Consider the following 22,125-nt stretch of genomic DNA (forward strand, 5'->3'; position numbering starts at 1 on the left):
TCAGTGTATAGTGTGCGTGAACAGCGCCTTCAGATCACTGCTGTTTCTATAATGGCGATCGCCATTTTTTTTTTTTTTTTTTCTTGTCTTCCTTCCCTAAGCGCGCGCATCTTGTGGGGCGGGCCAGCATGTCAGCCAATCCCAGACACACACACAGCTAAGTGGACTTTGAGCCAGAGAAGCAACGGCATGTGTGATAGGATCTGCATGTCACATGTCCCTGCATTATAAAACCGGACATTTTCTTCACGGACGCCATTATCTGCCTTCTGCGTCTTTGGTGTCAGACATCACTGTCGCAGCTCCGTCTTCCTGAGTCCTATAGCCGATACAGCTGTATGCGCTGCATACACAGCGTTAGACAGCTTAGGGAGAGCACTTTATAGCAGTCCTTTTAAGGGCTCCAACCGGCAGGGTCAGAGAGCCATAGGTGACAGGTCCTGCAAACAGCAACAGCGTCTGTGTAGCCCAGGTCAGGGATTTCCTACCTGCATTTCACCATTAGGAGGGAATAGAAAGGCAGGCTTCCATTCCTCTACCCAGAGCACCACAATCCTGCCACTGTACCCTCTTGTCCTCTGCACACTCCAACTGATAACTAAGCCATTATACTAGCAAACACTCAGTGTACCTAGTGGCATCCTATACGTGGCTATTGGACTTTGCTATAGTCCCACTAGTGCAAAGACATTTGCAGAGCGCGTCTGCCTGCATTGCACACTACAACTCATTCTAACCAAGCCATTATACTAGCAAACACTCAGTGTACCTAGTGGCATCCTATACGTGGCTATTGGACTTTGCTATAGTCCCACTAGTGCAAAGACATTTGCAGAGCGCGTCTGCCTGCGTTGCACAGTACAACTCATTCTAACCAAGCCATTATACTAGCAAACACTCAGTGTACCTAGTGGCATCCTATACGTGGCTATTGGACTTTGCTATAGTCCCACTAGTGCAAAGACATTTGCAGAGCGCGTCTGCCTGCGTTGCACACTACAACTCATTCTAACCAAGCCATTATACTAGCAAACACTCAGTGTACCTAGTGGCATCCTATACGTGGCTATTGGACTTTGCTATAGTCCCACTAGTGCAAAGACATTTGCAGAGCGCGTCTGCCTGCGTTGCACACTACAACTCATTCTAACCAAGCCATTATACTAGCAAACACTCAGTGTACCTAGTGGCATCCTATACGTGGCTATTGGACTTTGCTATAGTCCCACTAGTGCAAAGACATTTGCAGAGCGCGTCTGCCTGCGTTGCACACTACAACTCATTCTAACCAAGCCATTATACTAGCAAACACTCAGTGTACCTAGTGGCATCCTATACGTGGCTATTGGACTTTGCTATAGTCCCACTAGTGCAAAGACATTTGCAGAGCGCGTCTGCCTGCGTTGCACAGTACAACTCATTCTAACCAAGCCATTATACTAGCAAACACTCAGTGTACCTAGTGGCATCCTATACGTGGCTATTGGACTTTGCTATAGTCCCACTAGTGCAAAGACATTTGCAGAGCGCGTCTGCCTGCGTTGCACACTACAACTCATTCTAACCAAGCCATTATACTAGCAAACACTCAGTGTACCTAGTGGCATCCTATACGTGGCTATTGGACTTTGCTATAGTCCCACTAGTGCAAAGACATTTGCAGAGCGCGTCTGCCTGCGTTGCACACTACAACTCATTCTAACCAAGCCATTATACTAGCAAACACTCAGTGTACCTAGTGGCATCCTATACGTGGCTATTGGACTTTGCTATAGTCCCACTAGTGCAAAGACATTTGCAGAGCGCGTCTGCCTGCGTTGCACACTACAACTCATTCTAACCAAGCCATTATACTAGCAAACACTCAGTGTACCTAGTGGCATCCTATACGTGGCTATTGGACTTTGCTATAGTCCCACTAGTGCAAAGACATTTGCAGAGCGCGTCTGCCTGCGTTGCACACTACAACTCATTCTAACCAAGCCATTATACTAGCAAACACTCAGTGTACCTAGTGGCATCCTATACGTGGCTATTGGACTTTGCTATAGTCCCACTAGTGCAAAGACATTTGCAGAGCGCGTCTGCCTGCGTTGCACACTACAACTCATTCTAACCAAGCCATTATACTAGCAAACACTCAGTGTACCTAGTGGCATCCTATACGTGGCTATTGGACTTTGCTATAGTCCCACTAGTGCAAAGACATTTGCAGAGCGCGTCTGCCTGCGTTGCACACTACAACTCATTCTAACCAAGCCATTATACTAGCAAACACTCAGTGTACCTAGTGGCATCCTATACGTGGCTATTGGACTTTGCTATAGTCCCACTAGTGCAAAGACATTTGCAGAGCGCGTCTGCCTGCGTTGCACACTACAACTCATTCTAACCAAGCCATTATACTAGCAAACACTCAGTGTACCTAGTGGCATCCTATACGTGGCTATTGGACTTTGCTATAGTCCCACTAGTGCAAAGACATTTGCAGAGCGCGTCTGCCTGCGTTGCACACTACAACTCATTCTAACCAAGCCATTATACTAGCAAACACTCAGTGTACCTAGTGGCATCCTATACGTGGCTATTGGACTTTGCTATAGTCCCACTAGTGCAAAGACATTTGCAGAGCGCGTCTGCCTGCGTTGCACACTACAACTCATTCTAACCAAGCCATTATACTAGCAAACACTCAGTGTACCTAGTGGCATCCTATACGTGGCTATTGGACTTTGCTATAGTCCCACTAGTGCAAAGACATTTGCAGAGCGCGTCTGCCTGCGTTGCACACTACAACTCATTCTAACCAAGCCATTATACTAGCAAACACTCAGTGTACCTAGTGGCATCCTATACGTGGCTATTGGACTTTGCTATAGTCCCACTAGTGCAAAGACATTTGCAGAGCGCGTCTGCCTGCGTTGCACACTACAACTCATTCTAACCAAGCCATTATACTAGCAAACACTCAGTGTACCTAGTGGCATCCTATACGTGGCTATTGGACTTTGCTATAGTCCCACTAGTGCAAAGACATTTGCAGAGCGCGTCTGCCTGCGTTGCACACTACAACTCATTCTAACCAAGCCATTATACTAGCAAACACTCAGTGTACCTAGTGGCATCCTATACGTGGCTATTGGACTTTGCTATAGTCCCACTAGTGCAAAGACATTTGCAGAGCGCGTCTGCCTGCGTTGCACACTACAACTCATTCTAACCAAGCCATTATACTAGCAAACACTCAGTGTACCTAGTGGCATCCTATACGTGGCTATTGGACTTTGCTATAGTCCCACTAGTGCAAAGACATTTGCAGAGCGCGTCTGCCTGCGTTGCACACTACAACTCATTCTAACCAAGCCATTATACTAGCAAACACTCAGTGTACCTAGTGGCATCCTATACGTGGCTATTGGACTTTGCTATAGTCCCACTAGTGCAAAGACATTTGCAGCACGTCTGCCTGCGTTGCACACTCCAACTAATTATAACTAAGTTGCATTGTCAGGGATATTTATTCTTTATTATTCTGCTGTTAATAAAGCTAGACCACCACTGCAATCTTCACCACCTCTCAATTTTTACTACCACATTTTCAGTCCACAATCTTGTCGCAATCAACATGAGTGGCAAAATGACAGATGCTGGTGGAAAGGGGAAGAGGCGTGGTGGAAAAGGCAAAAAAGGTTTTGTCCGTGGGGAAGGTGGCAAAGCTCCATTATCATCTGCTGAAGATAGACCATCTACCAGCAAAAGTAAGATGTCTACTACTTACCGTGGACAATCCGATGTGCTCCCTTTTTTACGGACACGAACAACAGGAAGAAAGGTAGATGATGGGCAAAAAAGGAAAATGCTTGAATGGATCTCAAGTGGTCCAACAAGTGCCCTCTCAGCCACTTCAAGTACCGCATCCAAAAAACACCAGTCCTCTGAGTTGTCATCCCAATCACACTTGATTTCTCCCAGCTCTGAAGTCTCCATCAGCCCTGCACAGTATGGTGGAACTGAGATGGCTGAGTCTGCAGAGCTGTTCAGTCACACTATAGCCTGGGAATCAGAGGTCTGCTCCCAAGCTACAGTGAGTACAGAACAGGAAATGGTCTGCAGTGATGCCCAGAACCTTTGTGACTCAGATTCAGGCCGTGAGGACCAAGTTTCTGAGCATAATGTTGACCCTTTGTCACAAACTGTAACACCTGTGGTTATAGACAATGAGGAACATACTGATGAAGATGAGACGCAGATACCCGATTGGGATGACAACTTAAATATTCCGTCAGGGCAAGAAGAGGCTCGGTCTGAGGGGGAGGGGAGTGCAAACACAACAATTGATGATGACGTTCTAGATCCCACCTACTGTCAACCCCCAGTCAGGCACTCGAGGAGGTCAACAGAGGCGGTGGAGGAGGATGCAACCGACGACGAAGTTACCTTGCGCCTTCCTGGACAGAGTCGGAGCACTGGTAGCACGTCTACAACTGCATCCTCAGCCACCACTCTGCCTATGAGCATTATTCGGGGTGGATCAACAGGTCGCATGGCCTCTAAGCCTTGCCTAGCCTGGTCCTTTTTTCACATCGAAAAAGATCGCCCAACTCATGTGATATGTAACATTTGTCATGATTCTCTTAGTAGAGGTCAAAAGCTCAGCAGTTTGACAACTTCTTCCATGAATCGTCACATGAATAAATATCATAAGTCCCGGTGGGAAGCTCACCGTGCTGCAATGCGGCCTAGCGGAGCGAACCATCCACCGCCCGCCCCTTCCACTGCATCCGCGCGCTCTTCATCTTCTAGGACTGTGGGGACAGCTGCCACACCTGTTTTTCCACGCAAAACTTCCACCACTGTAACCGCAACAGGCAGTTTGCTTGTAAGGTCGTCAGTTGGTTTGGAAGGGGAAACAAGTGAGTGTGTACAGCTCTCTCAGACATCGATAGCACCAACGTTGGATGAAGGCAACATCATGTCTCCGCCTGCACTTTCCTCACAAACCTGCATTTTTCCAGGGACACCCTACTCAACACCGTCTACACACAGCAGCCAGATCTCTGTCCCTCAGATGTGGTCAAATAAAAGGCCACTTCCTCCGACCCATGACAAAGCTAAGAGGTTGACTCTATCCCTCTGTAAGCTGTTGGCTACCGAAATGCTGCCTTTCCGCCTAGTGGACACACAGGATTTTAGAGACCTTATGTCTGTCGCTGTGCCCCAGTACCAGATGCCTAGTCGCCACTACTTCTCTAAGAAAGGTGTGCCCGCGCTACACCAGCATGTCGCACACAACATCACCGCTTCCTTGAGAAACTCTGTGTGTGAACGGGTGCATTTCACCACCGATACTTGGACCAGTAAGCATGGACAGGGACGTTACATGTCGCTGACTGGGCACTGGGTAACTATGGTGATAGATGGTGAAGGGTCTGCTGCACAAGTCTTGCCGTCCCCACGACTTGTGTGTCAATCCTCTGTCTGTCCAAGTTCCGCCACTGCTTCTGCATCCTCCACCTCATCTGGGTCCTCCACCTCCGCCCCAAGCCTGCCTGGTCAGGCCACCAGCGTTCTCACTGCGCAGAAGGAATCACGCACCCCTCATTACTATGCTGGCAGCAGAGCGCAACGGCATCAGGCGGTCTTTAGCTTGACATGTCTTGGTAATAAGAGTCACACAGCTGAGGAGTTGTGGTCAGCTTTGCGGTCCGAGTTTAATAAATGGTTGTCTCCACTCAAACTGCAGCCTGGTAAGGCCGTGTGCGACAATGCTGCAAACCTGGGTGCGGCACTTCGCCTGGGCAAGGTGACACACGTACCTTGTATGGCTCACGTGTTGAACCTTGTCGTGCAGCAATTTTTAACACACTATCCCGGCCTAGATGGCCTTCTGAACAGGGCACGAAAACTGTCAGCTCACTTCCGCCGTTCAAGCGCCGCAGCAGAGCGACTTGCATCGCTCCAGAAGTCTTTCGGCCTGCCGGTTCATCGCCTGAAATGCGATGTGGCGACACGCTGGAATTCAACTCTCCACATGTTACAGCGACTGTGGCAGCACCGCAGAGCCCTGGTGCAATACGTCATGACGTATAGCCTGGGCCAACGAGATGCAGAGGTGGGGCAGATCACCCTGATGGAGTGGTCTCAGATCAAGGACCTATGCACCCTTCTGCACAGTTTCGACATGGCGACGAATATGTTTAGCGCTGACAATGCCATTATCAGCATGACGATTCCAGTCATTTACATGCTGGAGCACACGCTAAACACTATTCGGAGTCAGGGGGTGGGACAACATGAAGGGGAGGAACTACAGGAGGATTCATATGCGCAAGGGACAACAACATCACCAAGGTCCAGACGTTCATCATCACCAACGCAGCAGGCATGGGACCATGGGGGACAGGGATCGACAAGGGCGCATAGTAGCAGGCGAAATGTTGAGCAAGGTGCAGGAGAACATGAAGAAATGGAGGACGAACTGTCCATGGACATGGAAGACTCAGCGGATGAGGGAGACCTTGGTCAAATTTCAGTTGAAAGAGGTTGGGGTCAGATGTCAGAGGAAGAAAGAACGGGTAGCACCTCTATGCCACAAACACAGCATGGACTTGGTCCGCATGGCTGCGCAAGACACATGAGTGCCTTTTTGTTGCACTACCTCCAACATGACAGTCGTATTGTCAAAATTAGAAGTGATGATGACTACTGGATTGCCACACTATTAGATCCCCGGTACAAGTCCAAATTTTGTGACATAATTCCAGCCATAGAAAGGGACGCACGTATGCAGGAGTATCAGCAGAAGCTGTTACTAGATCTTAGCTCGGCTTTTCCACCAAACAACCGTGCAGGTGCAGGGAGTGAATCTCCCAGTTGTAACTTGACAAACATGGGACGGTCTCGTCATCTTCAACAGTCTACCCGTACCAGTAGGACCTTTTCTGGTGCCGGTAACAGCAATTTTATGGAATCTTTTCATAATTTTTTTAGACCCTCTTTTGCAAGGCCACCAGAGACAACAAGTCTGACACATAGTCAACGGCTGGAGAGGATGATACAGGAGTATCTCCAAATGAACATCGATGCCATGACTGTGCAACTGGAGCCTTGCTCCTTTTGGGCTTCAAACCTACAAAAATGGCCAGAGCTCGCAACTTACGCCTTGGAGATTTTGTCGTGTCCAGCTGCCAGCGTTGTCTCTGAACGTGTATTCAGTGCTGCTGGGTGTGTGCTGACAGATAAGCGCACGCGTCTGTCCAGTGACAATGTGGACAGACTGACGTTCATCAAAATGAACAAGTCATGGATCCAGAAGGAATTTACTACCCCTGTGTCATCCTGGGGAGAGTAAATGCTTGTGGATTTGGAATGTGCTTGATGCAAATCAAAACATCCTGTTTGCAACTAGGGCCCAAGTGCTGCCACTGATGGGGTGGGTGTCTGTGTGGCCCAATTTTTGGAAAAAAGGGAGACTCCGCTTGGAGTAACCCTTGCTTGCTGTGTTTTTAAAAGAAGCCAAGATGAACAGAGCTGGGATCAGGAAAGACTTTGCTACCTACCCCGGTGTCATCCTGTGGACGGCTAAGAATAGCGTATTTTTGAATGTGCTTGATGCAAATCAAAACATCCTGTTTGCAACTAGGGCCCAAGTGCTGCCACTGATGGGGTGGGTGTCTGTGTGGCCCAATTTTTGGAAAAAAGGGAGACTCCGCTTGGAGTAACCCTTGCTTGCTGTGTTTTTAAAAGAAGCCAAGATGAACAGAGCTGGGATCAGGAAAGACTTTGCTACCTACCCCGGTGTCATCCTGTGGACGGCTAAGAATAGCGTATTTTTGAATGTGCTTGATGCAAATCAAAACATCCTGTTTGCAACTAGGGCCCAAGTGCTGCCACTGATGGGGTGGGTGTCTGTGTGGCCCAATTTTTGGAAAAAAGGGAGACTCCGCTTGGAGTAACCCTTGCTTACATTGTTTTTAAAAGAAGCCAAGATGAACAAGTCATGGGTCAGCAAAGACTTTGCTACCTACCCCGGTGTCATCCTGGGGACGGCTAAGAATAGCGTATTTTTGAATGTGCTTGATGCAAATCAAAACATCCTGTTTGCAACTAGGGCCCAAGTGCTGCCACTGATGGGGTGGGTGTCTGTGTGGCCCAATTTTTGGAAAAAAGGGAGACTCCGCTTGGAGTAACCCTTGCTTACATTGTTTTTAAAAGAAGCCAAGATGAACAAGTCATGGGTCAGCAAAGACTTTGCTACCTACCCCAGTGTCATCCTGGGGACGGCTAAGAATAGCGTATTTTTGAATGTGCTTGATGCAAATCAAAACATCCTGTTTGCAACTAGGGCCCAAGTGCTGCCACTGATGGGGTGGGTGTCTGTGTGGCCCAATTTTTGGAAAAAAGGGAGACTCCGCTTGGAGTAACCCTTGCTTACATTGTTTTTAAAAGAAGCCAAGATGAACAAGTCATGGGTCAGCAAAGACTTTGCTACCTACCCCGGTGTCATCCTGGGGACGGCTAAGAATAGCGTATTTTTGAATGTGCTTGATGCAAATCAAAACATCCTGTTTGCAACTAGGGCCCAAGTGCTGCCACTGATGGGGTGGGTGTCTGTGTGGCCCAATTTTTGGAAAAAAGGGAGACTCCGCTTGGAGTAACCCTTGCTTGCTGTGTTTTTAAAAGAAGCCAAGATGAACAGAGCTGGGATCAGGAAAGACTTTGCTACCTACCCCGGTGTCATCCTGGGGACGGTTAAGAATAGCGTATTTTTGAATGTGCTTGATGCAAATCTAGCTGTGAAGTGTACAACTGGGGCCCAAGTGTTGCCACTGAAGGGGTGGGTGTGTGTGGGGCCCAATTTTTGGAAAAAAGGGAGACTCCGCTTGGAGTAACCCTTGCTTGCTGTGTTTTTAAAAGAAGCCAAGATGAACAGAGCTGGGATCAGGAAAGACTTTGCTACCTACCCCGGTGTCATCCTGGGGACGGATAAGAATGGCGTATTTTTGAATGTGCTTGATGCAAATCTAGCTGTGAAGTGTACAACTGGGGCACAACTGCTGCCACTGAAGGGGTGGGTGTGTGGGGCCCAATTTTTGGAAAAAAGGGAGACTCCGCTTGGAGTCACCTTGCGGTGTTTTACATGACTTTAGAAGGGCGTGCCATGCCTATATCTGTGTGTCCTCCTCTTTTTCCTTGTCCAGCTGTTTTGTTTTCGCATGAGTACATGTCCTTGTCACTTTCCCATGTGTTTGTGTTGTGTTGTGAGTTGTTTGTCACCTTTTGGACACCTTTGAGGGTGTTTTCTAGGTGTTTTACTGTGTTTGTGATTGCCTGCCATTGTTTCCTATGGGCTCGAGTTCGGTTCGTCGAACGTTCGACGAGCCGAACTCGAGCCAGACCCCCCGTTCGGCGAACCGCCTCGAGCCGAACCGGGACCGGTTCGCTCATCTCTAGTAGAGACATGCTTGAATCTGAATTGAGAGCATGTCCAGAAGGATTCAGGCAGTGTTGAAAGCCAGGAGTAAAACAGTCAGGCTACTTTCACACATCCGGTTTTTGCTCTGCGGCACAATACGGCACTCTGCAGAAAAAACGCAACCGTTTTTTTTGCCGCCGATTGCGGGTTTTTTTTGCATAGACTTACATTAGTGCCGTATTGTGCCGCATGGGCTTGCGTTCGGTCCGGTTTTTGCCGCATGCGGCAGATTTAGCCGATGCCGCGGCCGGATGGAACGTTGCCTGCAACGTTTTTTGCTCCGGCAAAAAAAAACCGCATCGCGCAGCATCCGGCCGCTGCGGCGCATTTTCAATTCATGCCTATGGACACCGGATGCGGCGTTATGCGGAAAAAAAAGCATCTGGCCGCCGCATGCGGTTTCTTCCACTGCGCATGCTCAGTAGCGTGCCTCAACCGGAAAAAAATGGACCGGCCGCATGTAAAAACGTATGCAAAGGATGCGGTGTTTTCGCCGCATCCGTTGCATAGGTTTCACAGCCGGATTGAGCCACAGTGCTCAAACCGGATGTGTGAAAGTAGCCTAACAATGCAGTGACAAGACAAGAATCTGCATACTGTAACTAATCATATGCTAAATAGTTGCAAGTCAAATTTATGCACGAGATAGCCAAAATGATTGTCTATAAAATGAAAGTAGTCTCACCATCAAAGCTGTAGTGGATGGAGAGATATGGAGCCTGAAAGTCAAATGTCAAAACATTGTTACCCTTTTGCTCATCAGTTTAACAAGCTTTACCTTCAAAGGGGTACTTTGCACGCTGCGACATTGCTAGCCGATGATAGTGATGCCGAGCGCGATAGTACCCGCCCCCGTCGAACATGCGATATCTTGTGATAGCTGCCGTAGTGAACATTATCGCTTCGGCAGCTTCACACACACTTACCTGCCCTGTGACTTCGCTCTGGCCATCGACCCGCCTCCTTCCTAAGGGGGCGGGTCGTGCGGCGTCATAGCGACGTCACACGGCAGGCGGCCAATAGAAGCGGAGGGGCGGAGATGAGCGGGATGTAAACATCCTGCCCACCTTCTCCCTTCCGCATTGCCGGTGGACGGCGGGCGCAGGTAAGGAGATGTTTTTCGCTCCTGCGGCTTCACACACAGTGTGTGGAGCTGCAGGAACGACAAACAACATCGTACCTGCGGGCGCACTGACATTATGAAAAGGAACGACGTGACACAGATCACCGATTTTTGACTGTTTAACGCTCGTTCATCTTCTCTCCTAGGCTTTACACTTTGCGACGTCGTTGGATGTGTGTCACTTTCGATTTGACCCCAATGATATCGCAGTAGCGATGTCGCAACGTGCAAAGTACCCCTTAGTCGTGTTATGTGCCTAAACAGTAGTTAATGAACTCATTGCCAACTTTGGGAAAAATTTTGTAAAAAAATATTGAGTCTTTGTTATCCTTTTACTCATTTTGAGATTGAAAAGTTTGAGGCTAAAGCAATATTGTGAAAAAAAATGTAATTTTTCATTTTTTATTCCATGTTGCATTAATTTCAGTGAAGTACCTGAAGGGTTATCAAACTGCCTGAGAGTAGTTTTGAATACTATGAGGGGTGTACTTTATCACATAATTTTTCTTGTGGAGGCTTTCTAACATGAATCTGTTTTGATCTATACATAAAACATTTTGCAAATTTATTTTAAAGAATACATTTTTTTGGTTTTGCTAAACTATTGAGCCTTCTAAGTTTTAATATTCTAACAAAATAAAAGATGTTTGGGAAAATGATGCTGAGGTAAAGTTTTTGTGTTGAATTTTATTTATTAACTTATTTTTCATGATAGGGTTAATGGGTTTAAGAATATAACATTTTAAACTTTAAAAATTGATAATTTTTCTAACATTTAATCAAATTTTACATATTTTCAAAAATAAATGCAAAACATTTTGACCTAAGTTTACCACTAATATAAAGACCAATGTGTCCCAAAAATCAAATTCAGAATCATTTGGATACGTAGAAGTTTCTCAGAGTTATTATCACATAAAGTGACATGTATCAGATTTGAAAACTGGGGCTTGGTCATGAAGGCAAAACTTGGCTCTGCCACTAAAGGGTTAAAGAGAATCTGTCACCCCCTTTGACCGTTTTATGCTATTACTATGGGTATACAGGTAGTAGAATGTTGAAAGTAGTCTTACCTGTATGTTTCATAGTAGATGCCTTGTTCCACAAATATTACTTTAGATTGCTATATGCAAAATCCCCCAGGTATGTGTGTGTGTGTATATATCAGTCTACCCGCCCACAGGCAGTAAGTCAGGAGGACAACTTAGAAGAGCGCACCGATAACTGAAGTGGAGCTGACTCACCAGCGAATATGCAGTGGATTCAATGGGGGTGAAGAACACTCTACTGCGTACTCACAGGATTTGCCAGCTGTGACTGTGATGCTGAGAGGAGGTGACAGAAAGGATAGTGCAGCATGGAGGTGGGGATTTATTCCCTGGAAGCTACCACCCAGTAGCCGAAGCACAACGCTCAGTAGCCTGGTAGACTAATTTGCATATAGCGATCTAAAGTAATATTTATGAAACAAGGGTTCTACTATGAGGCATACAAGTAAGAATACTGTCAGCATCCTATTACCATTTTGCCCATAGTAATAGCTTTAAATGGGCAAAGGGCAGGTGACAGATTCCCTGTATTGTCCACTACATAGAAAATCTCCTTTTAAATCAAGTACTTCCCCTTATAAAATAAAAACACCATATACTCACTGTTGAGCATGGCCACATCGATCTCAGCTCCAGCGATTTTGGCACCGGGTCTCCTGAGGCTTACGTGACATTGTAGTGTCATGTGAGCCCTGTAATTACTATTGGGCTACTCATTTCTTCCATTTATCCAATGTTCTTACTTTTGGATGAACTTCAGACAAAAGGAAGTAATAAGAGCACAGCAGCCCTAAAGCAACCACAGCTTGGCAGCAAGAATCACGGGAGCCACGGGAGACTCAGAGTCAACATTGATCGAGCAGCACCAGTGCAGAAGTTTAATATATGTTGTTTTTATTTTACATGGAGGAGTACTTAATTTAAAAAGGAGTTGTCCGGGTGGTGGAAAACCCCTTTAAGTGGAAATAAATTGTACATACTGCTCTTTCTTAGAAAGAAGTATGTTTTACCAATGATTGATGTCAATGAGACTTATCAACATGGATATATTGTTTTATAGTACTCAAGATTACTATGAAAAACATGAATTGCTTCCATACAATAACACATACTTGATATCTCTCACCATAATCATAAAGACAAGATCATATTTACTAATTATCAGTAGAATTGATATTACTCATGTTGGCCTTTTACCTTTGTTATTCACAAAAATAGCTCCTGCCTGCACTTAATGGCCGCTTAACTGAAATATGGATGGAGAAACTTTACAAATGTTGGAAAATTATAAGAGCATTTTGCAGACATTCAAGAGAATTTTAAAGTCTACCTCCAGGGAACAGATCTATAACTATTCTATTATTTGATGTTTCATATGAAACCTGGATCCTCTCTCTTTCTGGATAGCATTCTCTAACAGATGGCAGGATAGTTTACCTCCAGTCTCTCTGGGATTAGGCACTTTACTGCTTTAATGAGCTGAGTGAATGAGGGGTCTTTGGAGATGATGGTATAATCATTGCTGGGTTTTATAAGCCTTCTGACTATTTAAAATGTTTCTCTAAAACTAGCACCCAACATCGAGACCCACATTATATTTTCATCCAAATTTAATGTACTTATAATGAATGGCTCTGCAAACTTTCCTACATATTCATCTTGTTCTGTTACTTTTGTTCTTAGTATGAAATAGAAAACACAAAATACAATATATACACACTGTATGGACAAAAATAATAAAGTATTGGGACACCTACTGGAGTTTTATGGCTTCCATTGTATGTTGTGAATCTGCAGACTTTAAGACTGGAGTCACACTTGCGAGTGACTCAAATCGCATCTCCTGTCATGGCCTGACATTCCCCGGACACAAGCATCTTAGCTGCATAGCAATACATGCAGCCGACCAGCTCTTATCAGCCATGCCGGCTGATGGGATGCGAGACTTGCGCGAGTCTCTCGCAAGTGTGACTCCAGCCTAATACAGAGTTGGTCCCACAGCTTCCACTCTTCTGGGAAGGTTTCTTCTACATGATTTTGGAGATGTCTACTGCAATTTTTTCTATGTTTATCCAGAAGAGGATTTATGAGGTCAGACACTGAAGTTGGATGAGCGAGCGGGTTCAAAATCTCTGGTCTTGTCCATCATAAAGATGTTTGATGCTGTTTGGGTCGAGACTTTGTGTTGCCAGTCATGTTCTTCCATACCAAACTCACATAACCATGGGTTTATGGACCCTGTTATGTGCATAGTACTATGGGGTACAGCCATGTTGGAATATAAAAGGAAATGGAATAGTATGATAGGCTACAGAGATATACTATTGTTTAAAATGGGATCCCATAAATGATAGATGCCACTGTATGTCGGATACATTCATTGATCCATTGAACGTATATGTTCCAGTATGTGCAATAAATAATTCACATGGGATATGAACCTGTACTATTGTTTTCCAATGGTCTTACCTTTTTCTTTACTTGTAACTTTATTTTCATGTTTTTTTCTTTTTTCTTTCTTTTTATTTTCTTGACAGACATCTATGAATGACTCCATATCCCAAAGTGGATGCATACCATTTTATCGCTCTTTAGCAGCCTGTGACACTGGAGATCAGATTGGGATGTTTGGAATTCCCTCTATTACAAGCCCAAGAGAACAAATAAATGGTTTGACATCATTTATTGATGCATCAACAGTCTATGGCAGCACAGCAAGTGTTGAAAATAAACTGAGAAATCATTCCAGTGAGGAGGGTCTTCTGAGAGTAAACCTTCAACATTCTGATCACGGCCGAGAGTACATGCCCTTTGTAGATGATACACCGTCACCCTGTATACAAGATCCTAATGCAGACAGTGAAAACAGAATCAAATGTTTCTTTGCAGGTGAAACTAGGTCAAATGAAGTTACAACCCTGACAGCAATGCATACATTGTGGTTGAGAGAGCACAACCGTGTGGCCAAGGCTTTGAAAAAAATCAATCCCCAATGGAGTTCCGAAACAACTTACCAAGAAACTCGGAAAATCATTGGAGCTCTTCATCAGGTTAGAAATTAAAATGTATTACATCTTTCAATGCTCTTCTCTAATCTGTCATATTGATAATAATTATGTATGTTTACCTATAACAATAATCAGTAGGGGATCCATGTGAACAATCTTTTTTTGCAATTGTTTGGCCAATCCGAAATTTTATTGCTGTCAGCGAATTCACTCTTTATACCCAAGGTGTGTGCTAATAACTAGAGATGAGCATCGATACGCAGAGGACGAAGTTCAATGCAGTGGTGTTTACACATTGGCACCACTGGCCCCATTCACACTGGAGATAAGGAACTCCCTATTCTTGTGGTTAGTGGGGACTTCCATGGCCAGACCTCCACTGATGATGATTGTATCACCTATCCTATGGACAGGTGATAAATGCGATAATACCTTTAAGGTAATGTGTCGCCCAGGGAATGGGGTACTTGGTCCCGGGCAGTGTATAACTGGGGAATGTCACTTTGGGGTTGCCCGGTCCCGTGCCCTGGGTGCTTTTTAATGGGGAGCATTTACAGGGGAGATTGAAGTCATTTGTGTGACTCCACCTGCAGATTGCGGTTACTATGATGGAACCTCCGCTGCTGAGTTGATTATCCCCCAGGGCTGGTGGTAAGGGCAGCTGTGGTGGTAGGTCCTCCGCAGGTAGGGCTGAGCCTGGGAGATGTATGATAGTGTAATAAGGGAGACCACACCGTGGGTTGTAGTTAACAGTCTCTACTCACTCTTGACCTTTGATCGGCTGGTTCAGGTCCCTGTATTTCCAATGCCAGTGGATGACTCGGTTGCTCTGTCCCCGGCACTCTCAGTGTGGTTGGGTCCCCGTAGCATGGAACGTTTGGGGTCCGACTGTCCCTTTGCGGTGACAGTTTCCTTCTCCGTACAGCGGGCAGTGTGGACCCTGTAGGGCAAGTATGTGTCCGAACCCTCATCCTTGCTTTACTGCTGATGCCCTCCGATTTGAGGGTCAGTGAGGTCCGTGAAGGTCCCCTCACTGTGCAGGTATATGCCAGGCCATCTGAAACTGTTGCCCGACCTAGGGCCCTGTGCCCCATGCGTGCTCTGGTCCCAGTGGTACTCGGGTGTACCCGCCCTGGCGACCACTCTGCTGTGCCCCGGGCCACCGTTACACAACCGAGCTCTAGGCACGTCTTTCCACTTTCACTTCCTACTACTCAACTCACTGCTGTCTCTTCCCACCAGGCTGTCTAGTTCCCTGGTCAGGCTCCGCCCTCTAGGTAGCCCTTCCCCTTGTCTGACTAGGCAGTGCCCCTGGTGTGGAGTGGTAACTAGAATTTTGGTGTGTGTTGGTGTGGTGGGTACTGGTGCTCCAGGTCCCTGAGGGTAGGTCCTGCATCCCCATGAGGATGCAGTTCCCTGTAGTGCCCTGAGTGGTTTAGGGGGTGCTACAGTAACATTCAGGGGAAAGGTAACATCCACCATCTGAGCATGTGTTATATATACTAATACGACTCAAGAAATTTGTATTGTCTTCAGGACCATAGAGTTAGTTGGATAGATAGATAGATAGATGGATAGATGGATAGATAGAGGGATAGATAGATAGATAGATAGATAGATAGATAGATAGAGGGATAGATAGAGGGATAGATAGATAGATAGATAGATAGATATGAAATAAGATTAGTAGATTTTTACATTATTAACATTGCAGTACATTTACTCTTTTTTTGTATTAAAAATGACAATCCTAATGTGTGTTTTGATGAAAATTTCTTTTTTGCATAAAAGAGCTGCGGTATCAGCAGGTGTTGCATTTCATTAGCGAGACTCCCACTGAAAAATAGAAATGTTACTTTCTGATTACATCTGGGGCACCTGGAGCACAGAACTGTGACACAGAAATCCACATCAATGAGTGAAGAGCTGCTCCGTTTCTTATCGACATAGTAGGCTTTTAATCTAATCAGAGAGGTATGCTGCATTATAGTTGCAATGTACAGGTGTAGCAATCACCACAAAGCAGCGTGATACTCAGCACACCAGTCCATCTACGCCATTAGGTTAGTGAGGTTGTTCTGATTCATTTTGTATGGCCAATCCAGCAGTAGACTGTATGTGATGAGTCCTGAGGGTGCTTTAAATAATGCCCATGACATGTAGGTAAATGCAGTTGACAGAATATTCTGAAAAAAAATCATATATCATATAGGTCTGGTTCCAAACCCATATATGATAACAGGCAAGCTCGTATGCAGTCACAGTAGTTTTTCTATTGAAAATTGTCAAGCTCAATGTTAGGCCTATTTCACACGTCCGTGAAAAACCACGCACGGTTTTCACGGACGTGTCATGCCCTCCGCGAGCCGTGTTTATGGCACACGTGTGCTCTCCGTGTGTTATCCGTGATAACACACGGAGAACGTGAAATTTCTGCTCACCTGTCCCTGGCGTCGCTGTCTGTGGTGCTGATCTTCGGTCTCCAATCCTGCCGACTCCCCGCTGCTGCTGCTTACAGCCGCAGTGAAGTGATTATGCAATGAGCATAATGAGCGGCGGTTGGAAGCAAGTGACAGCAGCGGCAGAGGCAGCAGGGCTGCAGAAGGTGAGTAAAGATTTTTATTTTTGTGTGTCCGTTTGCGTTACGTGTGGCACCCGTGATGCCGTCGAAAAAAGGGACATGTCTACGTGTGGAGCACACGGGCACACGTATGCTCCACACGTACACACGGTCCATGGCAGAATACGCACGTGAGCACAGACCCATTGATTTTAATGGGTCTACGTGTGCCCGTGTCTCCAGTACGTGAGGAAACGGACCAGACACGTACTGGAGACAAGGACGTGTCAAAGAGGCCTTAGTTGAAGTGGGAATTCTGCCCATTGTCAAAAAATCCATACACTTGGCTTTCTTAGGGATCCAAGAGGCCTGCTTACAAGGGTATCTAAAGTACAGAGGTCATGCCCTATCCAATCCACACTCTGGATGGCTGGGGACCATCTTGGACCTGACTGCTGGGACTCCTCTTAATGCAAAAACCGTGACTCTCAAAAGCCCCATGTGAATGAATTGGTGGTCAATCGTGAACACTATTGCTCCATTCATTCTTACGGAAGTGCCAAAGACCAGTTAAGCACAGGGCTAAATTATTTCTGCCGTTCTATTAAGAATAAATGGATTGACATTGTTCATGATTGATCACCACTCCATGGTGCTCTTCATGGGGCTCTTCAAAGCTACAGTTCTCCAATTAGTTGTGGTCATATCAGTCAGACTCCCAGCGATTGAGTGGTTAACCCTTATCCAGTAGATAGAGCATGAATTTAAGAGTCAAAAATACCCCTTTAAGTAATATTAATTATGCAAGTCTCAAGAATAGTCGCATATTGCCAAGAGCAGCAAGCCACCCGACTGCCATTGGGACCATGGGCTGGGAGGCCCGCTGACCCCAGCACCTGCTTTAGCTGGATGTGTGTCCGATGACTTGTGTACCGCCCCCGTGCGAGCAGCCGGGCTGCTGCCGCCGATCGGATCTGGATCCGCGGTGGCTCGAGGGGTCTCCGGACCCGGGGGTCGTGCGCCCATTTGATTAAAAGGAGGGGGAAATATGTACAGTGGGATTTTAGAAAGTTTGTGATGCCACCCATGGTGCGTGGTAATATGGGGGACCACCGCTGCCTTTGGGGAGCCCGGTGACAATGGTGTGGCAGCCTGATGTATAATCCCTCCGTGGGTAGGGGGTTGGTGTCCCGGGGCCCGTTAGTGTTGTTGTTGGTGTTTGGGTGCCGTTCAGTCCCAGAATAACCACACCGATAGCTTGTAAACCAAAGTTCCGAGCACCACCGTAGTCTGCGGGGAGCACTCCTGGATCTGTGCCCTCGGTGTTGTTGTTGGTCTGTGGCCCTATCCCTGGCACTTTAGTCTCACTTGGACCCGTTGGTATGAAACTCTCTGAGTCCCACTCACTCGTATGGCTAACGGAGTGAGCTTGCTCTCAGGGTTCACGCGTAGGATTTCTTTGGACTGTAGTGGGAAAGTCCTATTCCATCGGTGCGCTAGTACCCCGATTTTGAAGCGGGTTGGGGATGACACTTGAAGTCTTCTCCCCCGTCGGGTAAATTACCGGAACGCGTGAAGCTACTTTCCGGCCTTGAGTCCACGTACCCCGTCGTGCCCTGGCCCCTGCCTGGTGATAGTTCAAGGCTGCCAGCTGCCCTCCTCAGCAGTCCGTGCCCCTTGACACTGTCCCCTGCGACCGGGTTCCAGCTCCTACCAGGCCCAGACAAACGTCTGCCACCTAGCATACAGGAGCTCTCCTCCATGGCCTCTCCTCACGAGAGCCACTTCACCTCCTCTCTCCTTCACTCTCAACTCTCAACTGTCACTGTCCTCAATTTCTCCTCACTAACCCCCCATGTGGGCGGCCCTATTCCCTTCAGGCCCCCCAATGGTGTGTTTGGCAGGTTCAAGTGGGAAGTGTTCCTAGGATTTTTATTTGACTAGCTGTTAACAACACCAGAGGACTGGGATCCGTTAACCAAGGAGGGTGGATACTGTGCAGAAAGGCAGGTTGCACAATACCCTGTGATGACCTGATAGCTGGATGCAGGTGTGACGCCCTGGCCTGAGATGCATTGCAGCACAGAGACCTTAGTGGTCCCTGAGCTGCAATATGCCTGCCGATTAAGGATATGAATATTCACTGCTCCCCCACCCATATTCCCGCACACCTCTTGGCACTGAAGCTGCCCCTGACAGATGGGACAAATTATGGGAGTGGAGAGCAGATGAGTGCTATATATCAGAATGGGGCCATTATGAGGGCCATGTGCCAGCATGTGGAAGTATATACTAGGATGAGGCCATGATGAGGGCCATGTACCAGGATGGGGACAAATATTACAGGAGGGGCCAAGGATGTGGACATAAATACCAGGATGGATACAAATATACCAGGAGGGGCTAAAGATGGGGAGATATAAACCAGGATAGGGAAAAATATACCAGGCTGGTATATCTACCAGGATGAGGAACATATTTACCAGGAAGTGGCCCAGGATGGGGAGACATATACCAGAATGGGCCCAGGTTAAGTACATATATACCAGGAGGGACCTAGGATGTGGAAATATATACTAGGATGGGACAAATATTCCTGTATGGGCCCAGAATGTGGATAAATACGAGGATGGGGTCATGCATTCCAGGATGAGGGACATATATACCGGGATGTGCCCACAATATGACATATAACAGGATAGGCCCAGAATGTAAACATATTTACCATGATAGGGAACATATTTAGCAGGAAGCAGCCCAGGATGGGAGGTATTAGTACAGGATGGGGGACATTACTATATAATTAAGGGGGGGAAACTTGTATGTCTTATAAGATTTAGATTGGTACAATGACCCATATTTCTGACCAACTTGTGGGGGGCCAGGCCCAAACTCTGGTTATGCTAATGGGTAACAGATTCCGTTTAGAAATAAATCATAGTAATAATAATAGCCAGCCAGCTGTCTACTTTGGCACCATCAAATATGGCACATGGCACTGTGTATTATGGCAAATGGTAAAATGTATTATGGCATGATGTATTATGGCTTGATGTACAGTATGGCATTGTGTATTATGGGACATGGCTGTGTGCATTACAGTACGTGGCACAATGTTTTATGGCACGATGTATTATGGCACATGGCATAATGTATTATGGCACTTGGCTCCATTGTATTATGGCACATGTCCTGATGTATTATGGCAATTGGCATTGTGTATTATGGCAGTGTATTATGGCACAATGTATTATGGATTGATGTATAATGGCACATGCATGATGTATTAAAGGGGATTTCCCAGGAACAAAGTTAATTTCAAAGTAGATTTTAATCAATAGATCTTATAATAATAATAATAGTTTATGCAATTGGATTTGTTAAAAAAATTGTTCCTAGTTAAAGTAATCTTATAAATGTTTCCCTGCTATGTACTGTGTAATGGTCTTGTCTGACCGTACAGGGACATGGACTGATCATACCATATCACCTGGGCAGGGGGTAGGGGAGGACACAAAAGAGAATTTACAGATAGCACAGTATGGGATTGTGTCTGATTCTTTTTTTCAGGTAAAGCATTTCCCTGCCTGTTTTTAAAAAAATATTTTACCTCAAACAAAGAATAATTTGCTATCCCATGCTGTAATGTCTATATATTTATTACTGTCTCCTTTGCTCAGGAGTTGTGGTATGATCAGTCCATGTCCCTGTATGGTCAGAAACGGGCATTACACAGTACATAGCAGGGACACATATATATGATTACCTCAGCACAGGGACTTTTTTTAAACAACTGTAGAAATTATTATTATTCTAAGATCTATTATTAAAATCAACTTTAAAATAAAAGATGTTTGTGACAAAACCCCTTTAACCTCTTATCGACATTGGACAAGCTGGGTACGTCATGGCTCATGTCAGTGTTTAGCACTCCCTGCTGTTGAGGTGAGTCCAACACGTCTGCTGATTTCAGCATACATGTGAGGCTATCAGGTGCAGGTGGATCCGCGATCCACCCGCGCCTGTTACCCGCTTAAATTGCGCTGCAGCGGGTAACACACACTTACCCACCGCCACCGGAGGCCCCGTGACATGATTACGGGGAGCTGCTAGTTGCCATGGTAGCACAGGGTCATGTGATGACTCCTGTCACTATCATGACTCACTTACTGTTACAGCCGGCAGAGTGTTGGCTTGAGCGTCGGCTCACACAGGAATGCTGCATTTCTGCTAATCTGAGTTTTGCAGTTATGATAGGCAGAAATTAACAAGCAATCAGATTGCTGATCCTTATAGTCTCCTGGGGGACTAGTAAACTAAATAAAAAAAAAAAAATTTAAAAAATATAAAAACCTAAAAGTTCAAATCACCCCCCCATCCGCCCCACTGAAAACTAAAGGGTTAAAAAAATTGAAAAATATACACACATTTGGTATCGCCGCATTCAGAAATATTCGGTCTATGAAAGTATATAAATCAATTAATCTGATCGGTAAACGGCATAGCGGCAAAAAAAATTCCAAACACCAAAATTAAGTTTTTTGGTCGTTGCAAATTTTGTGCAAAATGCAATAACAGGCGATCAAACGTAGCACTTGCGAAAAATAGGAATCATTAAAAATATCAACTATAAACTCAAAAAATAAGCAGTCACTGAGCCCCTTATTCTGATAAATGAGAACGTTACGGGTTGCGGAAAATGGAGCAAAATGTGTGCCACTTTTTTTGGGACAAAATTCTGAATCTTTTTTAATCCCTTAGATAAAAGTAAACCTATACATGTTTGGTGTCTATGAACTCATACCGACTTAAGGCATCAAACCAATACATCAGTTTTACCATATAGTGAACGTGATGAATAAAATTCTTCAAAAACAATTGTGCATTGCACTTTTTTTGCAATTTTTTCA

General features: G+C 45.8%; 1 protein-coding gene across 1 annotated transcript in view; it reads left to right on the forward strand.

Moving 5' to 3' along the window:
* The window catches only part of TPO (thyroid peroxidase), a 230,903-nt gene that overhangs the window by 71,079 nt on the left and 137,699 nt on the right, over window positions 1-22,125 (forward strand). Inside the window, exon 6 of the mRNA XM_075341562.1 lies at window positions 14,185-14,697. Coding sequence (XP_075197677.1) covers window positions 14,185-14,697 — 513 coding nt within the window. The remainder of the gene's footprint in view (window positions 1-14,184; window positions 14,698-22,125) is intronic.

This window comes from Anomaloglossus baeobatrachus, chromosome 3 (genome assembly GCF_048569485.1).
Source record: "Anomaloglossus baeobatrachus isolate aAnoBae1 chromosome 3, aAnoBae1.hap1, whole genome shotgun sequence".
In the NCBI taxonomy this organism is placed as follows: Eukaryota; Metazoa; Chordata; class Amphibia; order Anura; family Aromobatidae; genus Anomaloglossus; species Anomaloglossus baeobatrachus.